At 38.8% G+C, this 19,588-nt stretch overlaps 1 protein-coding gene across 9 annotated transcripts in view; it reads right to left on the reverse strand.

Annotated features, from left to right (window-relative positions):
- dachd (dachshund d) overlaps nt 1-19,588 on the reverse strand; it is a 104,607-nt gene that overhangs the window by 16,322 nt on the left and 68,697 nt on the right. For 5 of the 9 annotated variants that reach the window (XM_057336191.1, XM_057336190.1, XM_057336192.1 and 2 more), the window contains 4 exons: nt 17,196-17,368; nt 16,732-16,867; nt 14,592-14,666; nt 13,733-13,867 (listed from right to left, as the gene is read on the reverse strand). In XM_057336191.1, coding sequence (XP_057192174.1) covers nt 13,733-13,867; nt 14,592-14,666; nt 16,732-16,867; nt 17,196-17,368 — 519 coding nt within the window. The remainder of the gene's footprint in view (nt 1-13,732; nt 13,868-14,591; nt 14,667-16,731; nt 16,868-17,195; nt 17,369-19,588) is intronic. The other 4 variants (XM_057336197.1, XM_057336195.1, XM_057336194.1 and 1 more) reach the window with 1 other exon arrangement.

A 19,588-nucleotide genomic window follows, 5' to 3' on the forward strand; every position in this document is an offset into this window, starting at 1 on the left:
AGCTACAAACAAGAATGTCTTGATACCATTTCATCTTTACATAAATAATAGTAACCACAGTTAAAATACAGCACATTAAAATAGTTATAAGGGAGTTTTCATGAGTTTTTAATGGATAAAAAATTGAATTAGTACGCAAATTTACAGTAAGTGGTGCACAACTCATGGTTATTTTCATACATTATTTCAAGTTGAAAGTATTTTTATCTTGTTTTCCAGTACAAATATCTTAAAATACTAAAAACGAGATACTGCACATTTCTTTGGGAAGCAAAATGACCCAAATGTTGTTTTCCGAAATAATCAAAAAATAATAAATAAAGATAAATAATGGGTAAGAAAAAAAACTTGAATTAAGTTATTAATCACGAGAAAAAGAAAACATTTTAATAAAAAGTTTGTTTTTTACCTCAGTGGCAGATATTTTTTCTTGTTTTAAACATAAATCATTATTGATTTTGAAGTTTTCAGAAAACAAGACCTTTGAAGTTTTTTTATTTAAAATGTTCGATATACAGTATTTGTACATTTACATTTGGACTAGAAAACAAGACAAAACACTAAGAAAAATAAGTAGCTTTTGCTGTTTCAAGGTGGTTGTTTATTGGCCAAAAGAGCCCAACCCTAAATCTCCATGTTATTCTGATCCTTATAAGATTTAGCATAGGTTTCTCCAGCAAAATCTACAGAATCATAGCACATCTCTTCTTAACAAATTTGAGGTACCATTCATAACAGTAGGACAAATGATAAGTGATCAGTTAAATGTCTTAGTTTGATTCAAGTACATACAACTTATATCATAAGACATAATAAATGAATACATTCATAATATCTGTACTAGCTTGATCAAAAGTCATAAAAGTCCACATTCTGCTTTCAGTTTTGAGTACCAAAGCCCAGATTCAGCTTCTCATACAGAATTAATATGTGTTTATACGACTCCCTAAATCATGCACAAACACTGGCTGACTTGAGGAGCCCCTCTTCTGCCATCAATATTCACTAACCCAGCCAAGCCTTGGTAACAGCTGGTCCTACATTAATTAGTTTAAAGTATTTATTTCAACCATCTCCGCAGCAGATTGCGGCAAAACATAAGAGATTATTCCGAGCATCTGCAAATGCCCTGGAAACATTCAGCCAACCAACAGTTGAATACCAGGCGCCGCTATTAGGATTTTATGATTCAGAATTCTTGGACGCAGTAAAGGCCAGGAATCCGTGGAGGGTCTCCTTCAATTTCTCCACGATTTCACCAGCATTTTACTCCAGTTCATTACTGACAATTGGCGGCCTTCTAATGGATGTGCATGTGCTCTTAATAAAATTTCAAAAATAACAGATTTAACAAGACACTTTTTACTGATTTGTTTTAATATGATCAACTGAGCAAGTGCAGTAATTACGTCACACAACACACTGGAATTACAGATGTTTCTTTTCTCTTTCATTGCCAATTCGAGGCACGCAAAAACAATGAAGGCAGTTGGGATGTCTGAAGCCTGTACTTGGTTTGCAGCCATTGTAGTCCTGGATTTAGTGTTGGCATTAATAATACATCATCGCTGAAACCAACTTCTGCTTTGGACTCAGCAGGACCTCGCCGCAAATACAATACTGGATCACAGAGTGGTTCATATTGCTTTGTTACTAGGAAACAATCTGTCATGCATTAGAAAGCAAACAGCACATTTCATCTCAAATGACCAATTCGGCTCTCAAATAACATTTCGATGGGCAGAATTTTGCTATTGTAAATCACAGCCATATCAGCCAAACAGTAATCAAACATTTTCTTTGTTTCGTCATTATCTATTTACAGTACATAAGCAACTTTAGGATGTTTCGGGCATATTCCTAATAAGAATTTACACAAGTGATAGGATGAGTACAAATAGCTCAAATTAGTCATTGGTCAGTGAGGGATTTAGAGTTATCTGACCTAAATTTAATGTTATCACACACAATCCTGTAATTTTACAAACATTGTGAGCTTGATATTTTATAGAGTATATTAAGATATACTATATGATGGCAATATCAAAATGAACTGCAAATAGAAATGACCCTTCAGTACTTTTTGTGGTCATTCTCTAATGCACTCCTTGTTTTAAACACTCCATTTTGGCTTTAGCTGTTTATTTCCTGCCATTGGTCTAAGACCATTGACTTGGACTTAATTACAATGCCAGACGCCAGCGTGATGAAGAGACGAAAAGAGAGAGCTGTGCTTTCCAGGTGATATTTCTCCACCGGGGCTTGCAGAAGCAGCGGCAGCTGTGACAGGTCCGTTTGCGGCTTTCTGCCTCAAAAAAATCTTTATGAAATCCTTTCAGGTCAGCCGTGTCGCAAATAACATTTCATGCACAACTGTTTCGCAGGATAATAGGAGCCACAAATAAAAATGGGACGCTGTAAATACAACGCAATTGGAATGAAATGCCATAATTTAAAATGACGCACACACTCGATGCGCACAAACACAATGCGTAAACACACACGCATACACCCCCCTCCCCTCTCTTGGCAGCAGTGGGAGTCCTTGACAGTGTGGTAGCAATGATAAATCACCTTTCTAGTTAATTCTCTCAGTCCTTATGTGTTGTGCTGCTAAAACAGGGGCTTGGAAATCGACTTGACAAACTATGAATGTAAAAAAATATCACTTGGAGGGATCTGGGCTTATCTCCAATTTACATGTTATTAGATTTGTATTGCGAGCAGCGCTTGGACAAGGCTGCGGCGAGGAAAGGGGGAGAGCGAAAGAGATGTCGGCGATAAGAGAAGATAAAATGTCTCAAACCCATCTCGAAACCCTTTGATATCTTTGATGGAAAGTCACGACAAGGAGAGCGCAAAGCACTCGACTGATTTTTAATATGATAGACAAGACACAGGGCGATGAATGGAGCGCAAACCTTGGGAAATTTAGCAACATTTCTGCAATAAATAGCTTTAATTGACCTTGGGAGCTGAATATCTGCCATATGTTGCGAGTTGCAGTGTTTGAATTGAGGTCCCAACGGACCTTTCAGCTGATTTCTCCAATGAAGGCACTGAGCCGGAGGAGAGAGAGAGAGAGAGAGAGAGAGAGAGAGAGAGAGAGAGAGAGAGAGAGAGAGAGAGAGAGAGAGAGAGAGAGAAAGCATTGCAGCATTTGGCTAGCCAGTCACTGTGATATATTGACAGGTGAAGCCTGTGTCCTTGCAAACCTGTGTTCCTCGCAGCAGGAGAATTGAATGTTTAAAACCTGGAGGATGTCAGTTCCCTCTCCGCAAAGGCGGCCTCTGCCTACAGCAGACAATTACATTTTATTTGACCTGCCAATGGAGCTGAGGAAGTTGCCTCCTTCCGGAGGAGTGGTTATGACCTTTCAGTCTCATAAATGGAGACAACACTGCATTACACAGAGGCTAATCTTTAAAACGGCATCATCTCCTCTGTCTTCTGCATTCCATTAAGTATTTCAACAGCAAACGGTTTTTACAGTATTGACTTCAAGCTTTTATAGCTTGCATTTAAAGGGCCAGTGTCCGACCGCCACCAAATTTCGAACAAATTGGAATCCTGAAGGGATAGTTCAACCAAAAATTTTAATTCTGTCATTATTTACTCATTCTCTAGTCATTTAATGACTTTCTTCCTTTTGCAGAACACAAAATAGATATTTGGATATGGTAACCAAACAACGGCGCTACCCATTGACTTGCATTAGTTTTGTGACTATACAATAGAAGTGAAGTTGTACCGCTGTTATCCGGTTACCAACAAAGTCAAACAAAGACAAAGTCATACAGGTTTAAAATGAGAAGAGGGTGAGTAAATGATGACAGCATTTTATTTTTGTGGGTGAACTTTCCCTTTCAAAATGTAAAATCACTAAGAAAAGGGTCAAAGATAAGCACAGTTTTAGCCATTACAGCTTGTTTAAAGGGGTCATACGACACGGCTAAAACGAATATTATCGTTTGTTTTAGATGTAATGCAATGTGTATACACGATTTAACGCTGTATTTTCCATATACCGTGCATGTTTGTATCTCCTCTTTGCCCCACCTCTCTGAAACGCGCAGATCTTTTAATAAGCTCACCTCTCTGAAAAGCGAGGTGTGCTACGATTGGCCAGTTAACCAGTGCGTATAGTGAAAACTGCAAGCGTGTGACGGAAATGTAACGCCTCTTACCATATTTGGAACATCAGGTTCCAAAGCAATTGTACTGACAGGTACGCCCACCTTACTTGCGTATACACTTAGGCGGTCTTAGTCAAATCATACCACGAACTGTTGTAGATTTGTGGGGGTGTGGTTACACGAGGCGTTTCAGGCAGGTCTGGGTGAGCATTCGCTTTTAGATAGAATGCATCTTTCGTTCCGACACTTTCATCTTTGCAATTTTACGTGTCTAATACATGCATGGGCAACTTATAACACACCAAAGACACAGAAAAACACGTATTCGCGCCATATGACCCCTTTAAAAACAACAACAAAAACTATTTTTCTGAGTGCAAAGATGGCTGATTGGTTTAATAAGTGCAAGGATTCAAAAGCCAACATCTATAGCATTTTATTAATGTAAGACAACGCAAAATTTTAAACTTCACTCTTGTTGAAATGTATAATGTTTAACAAAACCAATAACAGAGGGCACACCTAAAGCTGAAATTACCTACAAAATAAAGTTTGAATGGAGTCTGTAAGCGGTCCAGGCTGAAGTAATTGCAGAAATGTAATACTTAGGGTTAGGACTTTGGAAGAAACACATCATCAGAAAGCTTGAGGAATATCAAAACAGTGTTACATTACACAACTGAGCAGAAAAAAGAAATGAAAGAACGAAACGGAAAGTAATTTTACCTTTACAGAACACGTACACATTTAGACCACAGTGAGAAATGTGTGCTGTGATCCGTAGTGGGCGAATTCCTTTAGCATGATCTAAATGTGCATATGTTGTACATATGGGCAGGGTAAACAGACACTATGGCATACAAGTTATGAGAATACGGTAATATCTACCGCAGAGCCACAAACCCGCTCACAACCACTCCGCTTTGCTCTTTTCTGCTCTTTAATTCAGAGACGAAAATTAGCCATTACCAAATTCCTGCTGAGAGCCAAAGTCAAGTGCTGGAGTCAGTCGGCCCTGGGTTAACAGGTAACATTTGGCTTGGAAAGCCTTATCTTTAAGAAATGCACGGTGCTGCTCTCTCTCTTTCTCTCTCCCACTAATGTTCCCTACACTTAGAGATTAAATCGCTTGCTGCACAAACCCATTTGAGAGCACAGGGAAGGTGAGGGGGGATAATCAGCACAGGCACTGGGCCGTGTTTCCTAAACGCGCTCCCAAACATTACTGTGCACGGGCATAAAATTAGCGTCGGGACCTTAAAACGCTGACATTTCGCATGACTTTTGGGAAAGTGACACCATCATATTTTCTTGTAGGATATCATTAAATTTCAACTGCCCTGTGGCAGAGACTTTCCATTAATAACCAATTCTGTGTGTCACTCCGCGGCCCTCTTCTGAAATAATGAGTCCTTTGGTTTGGCTTAATAAATTGAAACATATTCTCAAGGCCATGCTGGAGACAGCCGCACAGATGGGTTGGAGAAGGGGAGGAAATCTTCATAAATCCTTAACTGTCGCACGCGGTCAGGGATGAAAACAAAAGCAGCCTTTATGGTGCGCAGTTTGCCGCAGCCGAGAAAGGGCCTTGTGCCGTACTATTGCAGGCTATGACATCACAGATGTGAAGGTATCTCAACATAAGATATAGAATAAGAAAAAAAGATATGTGCGTATATGGGTAGTTGACAAATTTACCGTAAATGTGACAGCAAAAACTCACAATGATGATAAATCTCGCCTATGCTATTTCATAATATAAATATAAATAAAATAATATATTATTAACAGTCTTCTAAATCTTTGCTATATCACACCATAGGACACATGTACAGTGAAGTACCCATTTAACACAAATTATGAAACTGGAAATTTGTTACATTATGCATGTCAGTAAAATATTTATATAACACTGATAAACTGACCTAATCAGAAACTTTGTATGTTGCAAACCTAATGACATTAAAATTTGTGCTTTACTATATGGTCCATGTACAATTTTGTCATGACAATCTTGATTTCTGATGTTGAGCCATACAGCAGAGGTTAGACCAAGCACGTGACGCAAGCCCCAGAAGAAGAAGATATCTCGTCTTTTTATACGGCCCTTGTCATATTTATTGCATAAAGGTCAGGGTGTTCATTTGTTCAAAGTCAGCGTTTTTCCGCGCTCCTCAATGTAATAAATGCAGAAGGGATGTCATTATCGGACCGCTGAGGATTAAAGGCTTGACTGCCTGTGATGACTGCATAAAAAAGCCCCTCCAATACTTTTGTTTCTTCAAGTGAGTGCCCTACAGGAAGACCGCAGTCGCTACACAATGACAACCATCGTTGTCGTAAACAGACCCTCCTCGAAGACAGATGGAGTGCTGGCGAGAGTGCGTTGCATAACCTGATAAATAAAGGCAATGAAAGATGAGTAACTAACGCCCTCAAACGGCTTTGATTTAATTGCTCTTTAAAAAGCAAGCGTATGCAAGATTTGTATGTAGCGGAGGGACTTGTTTTACGATATGTGTGGGAGGTGAAGATCATTGGCATCTGAAACTCAAACATGTTGTACTATATAGTCTAAAAAACATTCTTGAGGGATTAGTATGAGCACGCAAGAATAATCAATCCAGACTAAACGCATTCTTCGATCACTAACTGGCGCACACCTGAAAGATTTCGACAATCACACATAAAAACCTCACGTGCAGTCTAATGCTAAAAACCTGTTCAGTTTTTGCACAAACATGACGGTTTCTATCTTTTTGACAACTGGAATTGTCTTCACTTCATAATTGGTTGAACTCATTACTCACATGCTTGCTTCTTTGGAGAATGCAAGGATTGTCATTCTACAAGAAAAACAAATGCCTTTCCATATTTTGCACACAATGACATTAGAAATTCAAACATGAAGTAAAAACCCTACATAATCAAAACACTTTGATAGAACAAGCACTTGAACATTGAGAAACGGCAGATAGTCTGCAGTCTGATCACAGTGGAGTGCATTCCGTCGAAGACGGGCAGACATATTAATGTGATTCGTAGCAATCCTACAGGGAATGAGGATGTTTGGGCGACAATCGACTCTGGCACTAATCCAGCTCTATGTACTGAGCCGCTTTGGAGACCAAAGAAGAAAGACAAAAGAGAAATGTAAATGTAAACTTTTTAAAAAGCAAAGCTTAGGAGCCCGCAGTCTGACGCCATGCGCGGTGGAAAAAGGATGCAAATCCATTTGCGTCTGGTTCACAGCTATAAACATACTTAGGGTTTTTAAAAGCGGACGTTGTGTTAAACATGTGGAAATCTGTTTTGATAACATTATTCATAACACTGGCTTCGCGCAGCTTGAATTAATAACACTCCATTTACAGCTGGCATGGTATTTCCAGTTAAAGAGATTAATTTTTAAACACCTAATTGACAGGCCGGGGTTAGGCGGGATAAGCAACAGCGTCTCCGGGCCTGTGGCTGCAAAGTCAAGGTGACTGGAACGCTCAGATGAGCTTTCAAACACACGACTAGTGCTGAGAGAGAATGAAAATTAAGCCTTCCTGCAGTTTTTCTCCACCCCCTATTTTCTTTTATTAGGAACAATTTTGTTCGCAGTGAAAGGAAATAAATGCCCTAAGTATTCGGCACTAATTACGAAAGAGTCAAAATTTCAAATTTGACACACTATGCCCTAAAGTCAGCAAGCACTCGGCAGCTCGATAAGAGCACCATTATGGTACGAGCGTTCTAATACGACATTAATAAATCACTGTAACGCCCAGACTCAAGTGGCCTAATGCCTTTATAAAATAGCAGAAACAGCACTATGGTAAGACATATATGTAAGAATGAAATTAACAGTATAACCGTTATTATTAACAATTATCAAAACAAACAATCATTCCAGCAACATCGGTACAAGGTGTAGTTTACAAAAAATGAAAATTCTTTCATTTACTCAGCCTTAAAAAGCTCTTTTCTTCTGCAGATCACAAAAAGATGATATATTTTAAAATGTTGGTAACCAAACAACAATGGACCCCATTAACCCCATAGACATTTCTCAAAATGTCTTCTTCTGTACAGGTTTGAAATGACAGGAAGATGAGTAAATGATTCAAGAATTTGTGAATTATCCCTTTATTTACGCATTAACAAAGAGTGTGTAGTCACACGTGTGCTTTTAACAGCATTTTACAACAGGATTTAACGGGATGGTTCACCCAAAAATGAAAATTCTCATTTCTCATGTCATTTCTAACCTGTATGACTTTATTCCGCAGAGCACAAAAGACACAATTTTGAAGAATGTTGTTAACTGGCACTCATTCACTTGCATTGGTTTTGTGTATAGTGAAACATTGTTCGGTTACCAACTTTCTTCAAAATATCGTCTTTTGTGTTCTGCGGAAGAAAGAAAGTCATACAGGTTTGAAATGACAAGAAGATGAGTAAATGACAGAATTTGCATTTTTGGGTCTCTTTAACACCTCTCAGCCCAAAAGAATTTAAACGGGGAGTTTAAAAAACGACAAACTTCGAAGTACACTTTTAGATTTGTTTAAAAAATCAGTTTCAAGTCATAAATAATCTGTTTACAAAACGAAACAGCACATAGGTGAGAAGCTTTGAGGTGTTTAATTGTTATGTCTAGGACGCAGGAGAGAGGTGAAGAAACACAAACCCAGGGTCAGCCTCACCTTATTACAACAGTTGTTCTTAAGGTTTGTTTTGCATTTGAATCACAAATTAGCAACAGCAGAAACGGCATTGCTAATTGTTACATTTCCTCTGTCCAAGGGCAAGCGGGTAAATTTGTTCACAGCAGTGCGCATTCCATTAAGGGCAGAATTCACAAGGAGACCGTCCATGTTGCATATGGAACCAAGTTCATACTAATTGCCCTTCTACTACAAAACAAAAAGTCTTACAGAAACTCGTTTGCAAATGAGAGATGAGGGAATGTTAGAACTACCAGTGCAGAGTTTAGAAACTCCATCAAACAAAAAAGCCCTAACCCTCTAGGCCAAAAGCCGCATCTTTCCTTTTTATCAGAGCAGGTGTCTTTGCAGCACATTTCTTCCTTTGAAATGAAGGGTAACATAAAACGGCCCTGGCGTGTTGTGATGGACAAGGAGATTTCACCTTCTCCAGCGAATGATAATACATTATTAAATTTGCCTCTCTGCTTGCAAGATACTCTTAGCTGACCACAGCATATTTATCCCTCTATCTAAGCCTTACATCTTGGCAGGAGAAAGCATTCTGTCACTTTTAAGGCATTTCAAAGATTAGAAAGAACTCTTCCTTTTCAACATTCCTAAAAGCACTGTCTTTCTTGGGGAATGTGATTAGCAGTCCATGGTATCGCGTAATGGAACATTCATGAGGGAGAACACATATCCAAATGAAGCGCCGTGTCCTGGAGGGACGGCCCACGTTTGCATCATCAGCACTATTTGTTTCGCTGCTCGCGAACTTGATTGATCCTCTATTGAATGTTTTTTTTTTTGCACCTCTTCATTTCGACAGAACATACTGACAAGTTGTTTGATCATACACTATGATTGTCTGCCAAGTCACATTTTAGATCCCCATGGCTAATGATCCAGCCTTTTGTCTTAGGAAAAGTCAGCCGAGTCAGCACAAGCCTCAGTCCGTTTCACTTTTGAAGCCAGAACCGCAAGGACACTTTAAAAAGACGATAGAAAACATGCTCGGAAAGCAAGTGTGCCTGATGAAAGGAGGTTTCCAGCGATCAGGCATGGAGTTAAAGAACTGGAAGTGTGTTGCTACAAGGCATCATGTTTGCTAAGCAAAAACCAATGTGGCTATACTTTTTTGTATTCTTTTTCTAAATGTTGCACTCTCTTGTCAGTGTTTGCTAACTGGCTTCTCTCCAACAATCTAATGATCTCATTAATGTATTTATGAGCAGAGGTCAATGTTGGAGCTTCAAGCTATGCTCATCACAAAATGATCATTATTTTTTGTAACATAGGGATGAAGAAAGAGTAAGTTTTAATAATAAAACTTCAAATACGTTACATATTTGCTGTTCTGTTATTTGTTTACTGACAAATACAACATCTTCCTTTCCCATAAGTACGTCTTTGATCACATTACTGTACGTGATAGTACACAAATCAAACATCAAAACATTCATTCAGCTCAAAAGAATCATACAACTTCCTGCACCATGGTAAGTGAAATTAGGCAGATTATTTCTCAAGCGTTATGTTCAAAATGAAATAAAGCCTCTGTCCTTTGGGTTTGTCAAGACAATTACATCAGCAGAGCAATCTAATGAGTTTCTGCAAGAACAATATCTAATTCTGCCAGATGCAAAAATACATCACAGCAGATTTCCACGCTCCCTATACATCTATTAAATTTAATGCGAGGAAACTTGACAAATCCGAGATCTGACGATTGCAGTCAACCTGCAATACAGTACATCAATCCAATGTTACACTCAATCAGGAGTTCTCAGGACTAACCCCAAAAGGATGAACACACGTTTCCTAAGATTCACTTTGATTTGAGTTTTAAAAGAGATGAACTTTAATTCCATGTCTTTTGATGTTCTTGAGGATGAGGTATTTTATGATGAAATCATATAATGGCTAACACATGTTTGCCATTCACTGACCAGCTGGCAAATTATCGGAGAGATGTTGCGGCTGCCATGCCCCATTATTCATATGACTGCATCTCTGCGCTGTCTGTTTGGCCAAATCAGATCCGATTATTCTGTGCACATTTAATGCCGAATTCAGAGGGGGGGTTGTGTACATCAATCACTCTCTTACCCAAAGTCATGATGTACTGTCAATAAAAGAATTGGTGATGCTGCAGTGTTGCTTCAATGTCACACAATAAGCTGGTGATGAGGATATGGTCATTTACGTATTTGAATACCGTGGTAACGACGATAGGGGCGAAAGGGTAATAATCGTATATATACTTGTCATCTGGTGATCACATACCAGGATCAGTTGCAGTCCATAGAATTTGTAGAAAGAGAGATGAGATTGCTTTATTTTTTCCAGTGGTTATATGATAGTCTGAATCATTACTGGAAAATGAATTAAAGCAAACAAGTGTAAAATTCAACCAAATGAACCACCTTTACTCAAATTAATTTGTGCATTCCTAAATACATGCCATGGGGGTACCAACATTATGTCGCCACTTGTCAATGTCATCGAATCTGACTCATCTGTGATGATCAATAATGTAGGAATAATTTATGTGAAAGCGGCTCTCATTTGGTAAAATAAACCTCTGCCATTCCTTTGGGCAACAGAAACTGTTTGCAGTTATTATCCCATAAATTACTCGTCTAGTGTTGTTATTGTGGAGCGCTTAGCTACAGCTCCCGCCCATGTGTGGATATATTCACAAGCGGCTCCCCCAAGGAGAGGAACCATGTTAAATGTTTGATGTCCAAAATGAGTTTACTGCCAAAGGCTTTAGAGCCTTTCAAATTTCCTTGTTTGTCAACTACCTGCTGTTTCACGAGTCTGAGGCTTGTCAAAAACAATTCTGACAGATTCCCTTTGTGAAGCAATTCAATTAGTCCAAACTTTATAAAAAATGTGAGCTAGCGCATTTCTTTGTAGCTTCACTTCAGAGCGAGGTAGCACTAAATCTGTGGAAACTTCGATAACCTGGCGGAGATAGCTTTGTTGTCTTTACAAAACCCTGAAGATAAAGTGATATTATGAAACCCTGAGGGAAAATTGATGTCCCACGCTCGTGCCGCTATTGGTCTGCTTGGATACAGTTGACGTCAACTCCTCCATCGCAATATTTCACGACGTAACGAAAGAGCGCGGGGTGGCATTAATTTAATGCTCTGCCGTGACCATAAAGATCAAACAAGTGTAGAAATATCATTAAAGCTTTGGAATGTAATCTCATTTGTCTAAACAAACTGATCCAATGAACAAGCCTAATTAAAAAGGCTGCCATAAACAAAAGCAGGCCAAGCCAGACGAGCCCCTCCTCTTTAACAATGGGCCACATTTATTTTATTAATCTAAAGCATCATGTATCATATCATTACAGTTCAATATATCTATCATTAATTTTATTCCCTTCACTTAAGGCTTTTATTGGGATTACTTTGGTTATTAGTTGGTCTAATGTATTGGTTACCTCCAGATCCGACGCGGCGATCTCTCTCATCTCGCGGCATAAACCTGCGCGTGTTATTCAAATTGCCTCATTTATTATGATAGCTTCCTCATGTAAATTGTGCTGACTGCTCGCCCTTGCACAGTCCTCATTAGACTAATGAAAACCTTCAAACGAAAAAACTAAACAACCTGCCAAATAAAGGTCTGAGGTTATTATGAAAATTACAACTCTGGGAGCCGAGAGAAGCTCTGTTCATTAATTCATGCTCAGCAAATTGGTAACTAATTTAGTTGCACTCCTCTGCATTAATGGATTATTTTATAAAAATGTTTTCCACAGCCCGAGACCTTTGCTGCACACGTTAGAGAGCTTTGGATTCTAATCAAGAGGAGTAACATATTAAGCATGCCAGGCGTCTGAGCGATAATGCAGCGGTGACGCAAATAGACGATGTGGATTTTCACTCGGTCAGAGAGAATCAGGACCAATCTAACTCAATTGATATCTAAAGAGGCTGGAAGAACCGCTGCACGCTGGGGGATCCAGACAGAGCCGATACGTCTCTATTGGGGAATGACAGGAATAATGTTTCGCAGAACGGCGTGCGCCGTGATAGCGTTATCAAAAAAAAGCTGAGATGTCAAATGCATCAATCGGTAACAAAAAAAAAGGGAAATCGGAATTCAAAAAACAAATCCACCCCACATGCCAATTCACAAACTCATCCCCTTAAGACTCATGCAAACACCTCTCCTCCGCCTCCCCCGCCCATAACACCTAAGGTCTGACCTGTAAATTCATATAATCATGCTAATTACTTGGATTCACAGGATTGCTCTATCTATGGGACAGACCTACACAGTGCCTCCTCACCGGGCAGATCCAGCAGGGAATGTGCAGCCCTGTGATTTCCACCGTGGTTTTAATGTCATTATCACCCTCTCCAACACTTCCCCAGCCCTGCCTTCTGCCTGGAGAGAACTCTCAAATCTATTATTTTGCTTTATTTTGTGTTTGAACAAATTATGCGAAAGGGCCAGACCAAAGCAAATAGTGAAAATGACAAAAATGACACAAGTCAAATGTTGAGCTTTTTCCAACTTTACATTACTGTAATTGTTTGGATGTCGGAAATAAAGCAACTAAGAATCAAAACAAATGTTGAAATTTGAATATACTGTACAATATGCATTTCTATAGCATATATAAATATACCAGACAATGATTGCCATTTTTATGTACCCGGCTATTAATCCAAGCCATTAAAAGAATACCTTTAAAAAAACCTGCTATCAGTGATCATGTGACCTTTTTTGGCTTTTTAATACAAAGAAGATATTTTAGTAATGTTATGAAAACATAATTTCAAACCTTATTTTAAACATCATGGAAACTCATTTATAATCTGACTTCTGTTTAATCAGATCAAATTACGAACACATTTACTAAACTCTGACCTTTCTCCAGATGCATTCTTTTGGCCTCGAGGACAATGTCGTGAGTTGCCACGTCGCCCTCCTTAGGTCCGGGTAAAATGCTGGGAGACAGGCCCAGTAGTGCCTGATTCATCGACAGTCCGTTCTGGTGCACAGCTTTGGAGTGAACAGAGAACATTCAACACATTATTCATACATCCACACACTCTCAGTCGAAACGTAAAACACCTCCAGTGATAAATAATGATTCTGGTTTCTTTGAAAAGCGTCTTTTCTCGTCCAGTGGCCAGAGAAGGTGAGTATGTCCTTGGCTTTCAACTGTTTGTGACTTGTGGTGTACCTCATCTCCAAATCAATCTGCCAGTCAATCAAAATCACATTTGCCACTTTTCTTGGCACATGCAATTCTCGCTGCAGTTCTCTATTATATGTAAGATGAGGTGACAGTATTTGTGAGCAACAAATAATACTGTCTGGTGAATAAAAATAATAAAAATGCTTTAACGATATTTTAACGGATCAGTTATTCGTAAAAACCTTATGACTGTAGTGGGGTCCAAAAGTAAAAAAAAAATTGGTACAATGATGGTATAGTATATAGGTATTTCTTATTTTTAACATTTGTTTGTTCAAAATTTCTCAAAAAAACTGAAACTCTGGGGGGGCTATGGGGGGGGGCACTGACCCCCAGATTTTCCTTGGGCCACTCAAAAATGTCCATCTGCCAATTAACAATGTAAACATTAAATACTTTTTATTTCTATTCTAATCTAATAAATAATCAATTAATCACAATTTAATGTCAATTTAATCACAGAAAATTTTGAAAATTATGCATGTAATGAACTGTAATGATTATATTACTATATATATTACTTACCCATAGTCAGGGCCGTAGCTAGAGAATTCTGGGCCCCCTGATAAAATATTGATGTGGGCCCCCACCGCCTTCCAACTAATAGAGGGACATTTTATATCAAGTTTTATATCATATCACTTTGACGTATATTTACATCTAACAGAAGATGGTAATGTTGTTGTAAACCCTTTTTTAAAAGTTGAATGTTTATAAATGTTATATAAACCTATGAAACATTGTCTTAAATAAATGCATGAAGACTTTTAACAAACTAATAAAAGAATAATAAAAGACAATACATTATTAAATAATAATAAATAAAACAGATGTAAAAATGACCAGCAGTATTGTATAAAAGTCTTTTCAATCAGTCTGTTATCAAATAACTGAAGCTTACATAAAACATTTGAAGAGAATGCAGTCATGTAAATTAATAAATAGACCACTTAAATGTTTCTAAAGTCTTAATGTTTGATGAAAACAATATGGTATTGCATAATATATAATTAAATAAAGCCAATAAATGTATCTATACAAAAGCCCCACAAAATAAATCGTGCAGAGCCCTGTTTAAATTCCATTTTGTCTCTAAAAGTCAAATTTGTCTATTTTAATTCTTCTAGATGTTTTCTAGAATACTATATAGTATAATGTTGTATACTATACTATACCATCACTGTGATATACTACAGCATACTAATAGTAATTAATACAGATTATGCTACAAGTGTACTACTGTGTTTTTTCTGCGTGGGTCATAATTTGTTCAAATTAACCATACTTTTATTTTGGCGGGCCGCTGCAAAGACCTTTGAGTTGCTGCAACATTTTCAGTCACTCATTCTCTTGCTCTATAGACTGTTTCATCGGACATGTGCGCACCTGACCCCCAGTTAACTTCCGGTTTGTGTTTGGCTAGTGTCTAATAATTTAACTATTTATATTTGATTTAATTTATGTTAATATACATTTTTCTTATTATTTTACTGCATAATAATTGTATTAAATAAACAGTTTGTTGAATTTTGTTGAATGCTCATTTTATTAAATGAACAATTTGTTAAATGTGTCCTGTAGTTTGGTCACATTTAAACAAACCGGTTGAGTTTGGTATAAATTGGTCTAAATTCAAAATACAGGAGAGGCAAGTTTAGCCAAGTAACGGTTCTTTTCGGTTTCTTTTGATTGTTATCCGAAATAATCTACAGGCACATGTGTACCGGAAGTTCAGTTGGGGTCACAAAAGTGCGCATGCGCAGTAACGTTTGTTTGTGTTGTTAAGATGAAACCGTCTATAACTTCACCAAAGCATACTTTAGCTGAGCTGCCTGCCGCTTCAACTCTGACTGGTTTTGTCACGAGCTATGTGTATGACTTTCAGACTAAGCCATTAAACAAATTTTGGGGAGGGGTAATCACAATTATTTCGAAAAACTTTTTCGCCAAATTGTATGCTTTTGTAGAATTCGTTAAAATCTCATGTATACAATTCACGTATTAAAAGGATTTACAGCTGACTTTAAATGATAATGATAAACAGTTGACTTTATAGTATAACTGTTGGATTTTGTGAGGCCCCTGGGCAGAGGGGGCCCCTAGAATTGTCACCACCTTTCACCCCACTAGCGACGGCCCTGCCCAAAGTACAGGGCCTGACTTCATTTATTTCTAGATTTAAGTTAAATTTCACAAGCATTTTCACAAGGCTCTGCTGTATCTCAAAAAATTACAATAAACTAAACGGTTATTTTATAAGACACTGCTCCCATAATAATGTAATAAAAACATAGTGTGTCATTATAGAGCGATGAGGCACATACATACAGCCCCTCTCTGTGATTAAGGACATTGCTTTTATTTTATGGCACAGCTAATGATGTGTGACAAGCAAGAAAAACATTTGAGATGTTTTGTCTTACACGAGAAGAGCCAGAGAAGAACGAATGCATATACAAATTACAGATCGCTAAAATGTCCCATTTGCCATGTATCAAAAACAGTGGTGTGGGCCACACGTGCTAAGCTCCTAAGAGCCATTTTTAGTGTAGTATTTAGTAGCCCTGGAGAGAGTGTGTGGTGATGTGCGGCGAGACTGGAAGAGACGAGGGAGAGAAATTGAAAGACAAAGAGAGTGGGAGATAGATTTATGAGGTGAACATACGCATTCTGTCGGAGGAGCTCTCTGTGTGCGCGGGAGAGCTGGAGACGCTGCTGCTGCGCTGGGATGAGGGACGACTCCCCGGCCTCCTGCCGTCTTCCAGAGAGGGAGCAGGGGAGGGACTATCGGGCACTCGTTCCTGCACGGCCAACAGGAAAAACAAACACAGACACGGCGGCCATTACATGACACACTCTCTGCACTGAACGGCTCTTTTCAGCAAAGCACTTCCACGCTGCCAGGGACGCAGAAGGGTCTGTGTTTTGTTAAATCCCCATTCCCCCCACCCCATTTCGTCTCTCTGGCTCCTTTCCTTGCTTTCTTTCCCAGGCTATTGTCTGACAGACTGCTCCCTGCAACACCGTATGAAAGCAAGGATCACGCACCACCCACACCCCCCTCCACCTTCCCCCAATGGCTGATGAGAGATGTGCACGACACAATGAGAGAACGGCGCCGTGGGTTACCTTAATCACTGATGTCACCATTCTGGATGGGGCACTCTGTCCCTGTGCTGCGGCGGCCATATTGGCGATGGTGCTGAGGTGGTTCATCTGACTCATCGCCATGGTGACGGATGCGGGAGGCAGGCTGACAGGGATCAGGGGGTGGGGCATCATCATAAACGGCAGTTCCAAGCCTAAAGATGAGAGAGAAGAGTAGCTGATTAATTAATCATTCTTGGCATTAAGTTCAGTGCAAATGGAAGACGCGTGCGACAAAAAGAAATGTGTAGTGCTAAAGAAGAGAGCAAGATTTAAAGGATAAACGGTATCAATTATTCACATTTGAACTATCGTGTGTAGTGTGGCTTACAATGTAAATATTCATTAAATAATAATCTTCACATTAGACAGTGTATTGTATTAAGATTATTATGTATTAAAAATAGATATTGTAATACTTTAGTGGGATACATTTTCAAACCATTATGCTCATTAAAAACATAAATATTCACTTCTGTTATTAATAATAAATACGCCTGTTCATAATATATACGGTTAAAGTGATTAAAGCCATAATAATATAATAATGTTCAGATAAAATTAAGAGATTTATCTGTATCAAGTTGGGGAAATTATGGAAATATTTCACCATTAAGAGTAAATGCATTTAAAATATCTATGAAAAAATAAGGCAAACATGAAAGGCATTACTAAAAATGAGCTAAAATGAGCCAATTAAAAATAACTGTGTATCATGAGATGGCTACAAGCTAATTATCAGTATTTGTGCCAGAAACTCCATTGCTCTTTACTTGTATAATAGAGAGCTTTTAGCTTCAACATGGCATTTTCAGTCTTGTAATTAGTTGTTTAAAAAATCTAAGAAGATGCTTTGCTGGCTAACATAAAAGCTTTTTTCCTACATGCAGTAGGCTGTCATAACCACATAAACAGTAAAACTGAATATAGTTTTGTTTGTGCAAGCGCATTTACAAATTTACTGCACACACAAATACTGGGTGCAAAAAGATGAGTTTAATAGTCATTTTATATACTATTATAGTATTTAAAGAATAATCAACATATCACTTGGATTTACTTTTGTTGCAATGCATTATGGGATTGCTTTACCTATAAAAGGTTGAATGTAGTGCCTTAAAATGTGCATTCAAAACAGAGTAATAAAGATATTCATGGCTTTTGATGAGAGAAAAAACAGACCCTAGTAAGACATCTGGATGTACGCTAAACTCATACAACATGTAACCGAGGCAAACCGTGCTACATTTTTAGACAGTGATTAAATAGGCAGAAAAGAAACTGTACCCCTTTTTCAAAGGACACTTGCACACAAATAAGGTCACAGCCTGTTGTGTGTCCCTGAACTGAAGACCCACTCACTTCCACTCCTGACTTTGAACTAAAGGATCAAAAGTAACTGGGAAATTTTGGTCTCGGGCAGTCAAAGGCACCGCTTGAGCGCTTGAAAGAAAACTTCACTTTGCAGAGGAACCCATCGAGCGACTGCCCCGCCATCCGTCCCACACGTTCCCTTTATCGCTCTGCTCAAGGTAACGGGAACAGAAGGATAATGCACAGAGCGGCTCTGTGTTGTTTTTGTGCAAAATATCAGTGGCCATGGGCTGTGAATGAGTCTACATCAGTGTTTGAGAAAGGAAAGAAAGAAGAACCCCCCCTTCAGTGTCACCACAACTCAGAGAAATGCTGTACATTTCCATAAGAAAGATGACCAGCAGATGCTCAGGGAAAACACATTCCCCAACATTAAAAAGGAGGTGGAGATTAAAAGAATGAGAGGCCAAGCAGCACCTTGTAAAGGCGTCTCTCCTCGAGTGCCGAGTCTGAATCAATTACCGCTCGCAGGACCGGACTCAATTAAAACCTGCCACGGCGCCAGCGTGTGATTGCAGGATACTTACAGCGCCACGTCGAAACAAATTGAGAGAGGCATTCATGCACGTATCTACCTTTCAGAGCTTTCGAGGGCCGGATTGAGTGCCGCCGCGCCTTTGTGATTCGCCGAGTGAAGATCTGACTGGATTTCAGGAAATCAACATTTACAAGAGGGGAGAAATGTATTGCAGTCTGATATGACTTTGCTTTTGTGATTTAAATAGGCGTCCTTTATCAAACCAGCAGTGAATGAGGTTGTTTTGACCGACTTTTACAGTGCAGAAATGTGTGTGTGAAGGACTTAGACTGCTCTCACGGGCTTAATCTCTCTCTCTCTCTCTCTCTCTCTCTCTCTGTGTCCCACCTCCTTTCATGTTCTGCCATCCTTAAGTGATGTTTCAGCCATAATGGCCTATTCAAAACCATAAGAAAACATGATACAAGCTAAAAGAGATCCAAGGCATTTCATACGGCGTGAAAGGCAATGAACTGTGGATTTT

The sequence above is a fragment of the Triplophysa rosa genome, linkage group LG6 (genome assembly GCF_024868665.1).
Source record: "Triplophysa rosa linkage group LG6, Trosa_1v2, whole genome shotgun sequence".
Lineage (NCBI taxonomy): Eukaryota > Metazoa > Chordata > Actinopteri > Cypriniformes > Nemacheilidae > Triplophysa > Triplophysa rosa.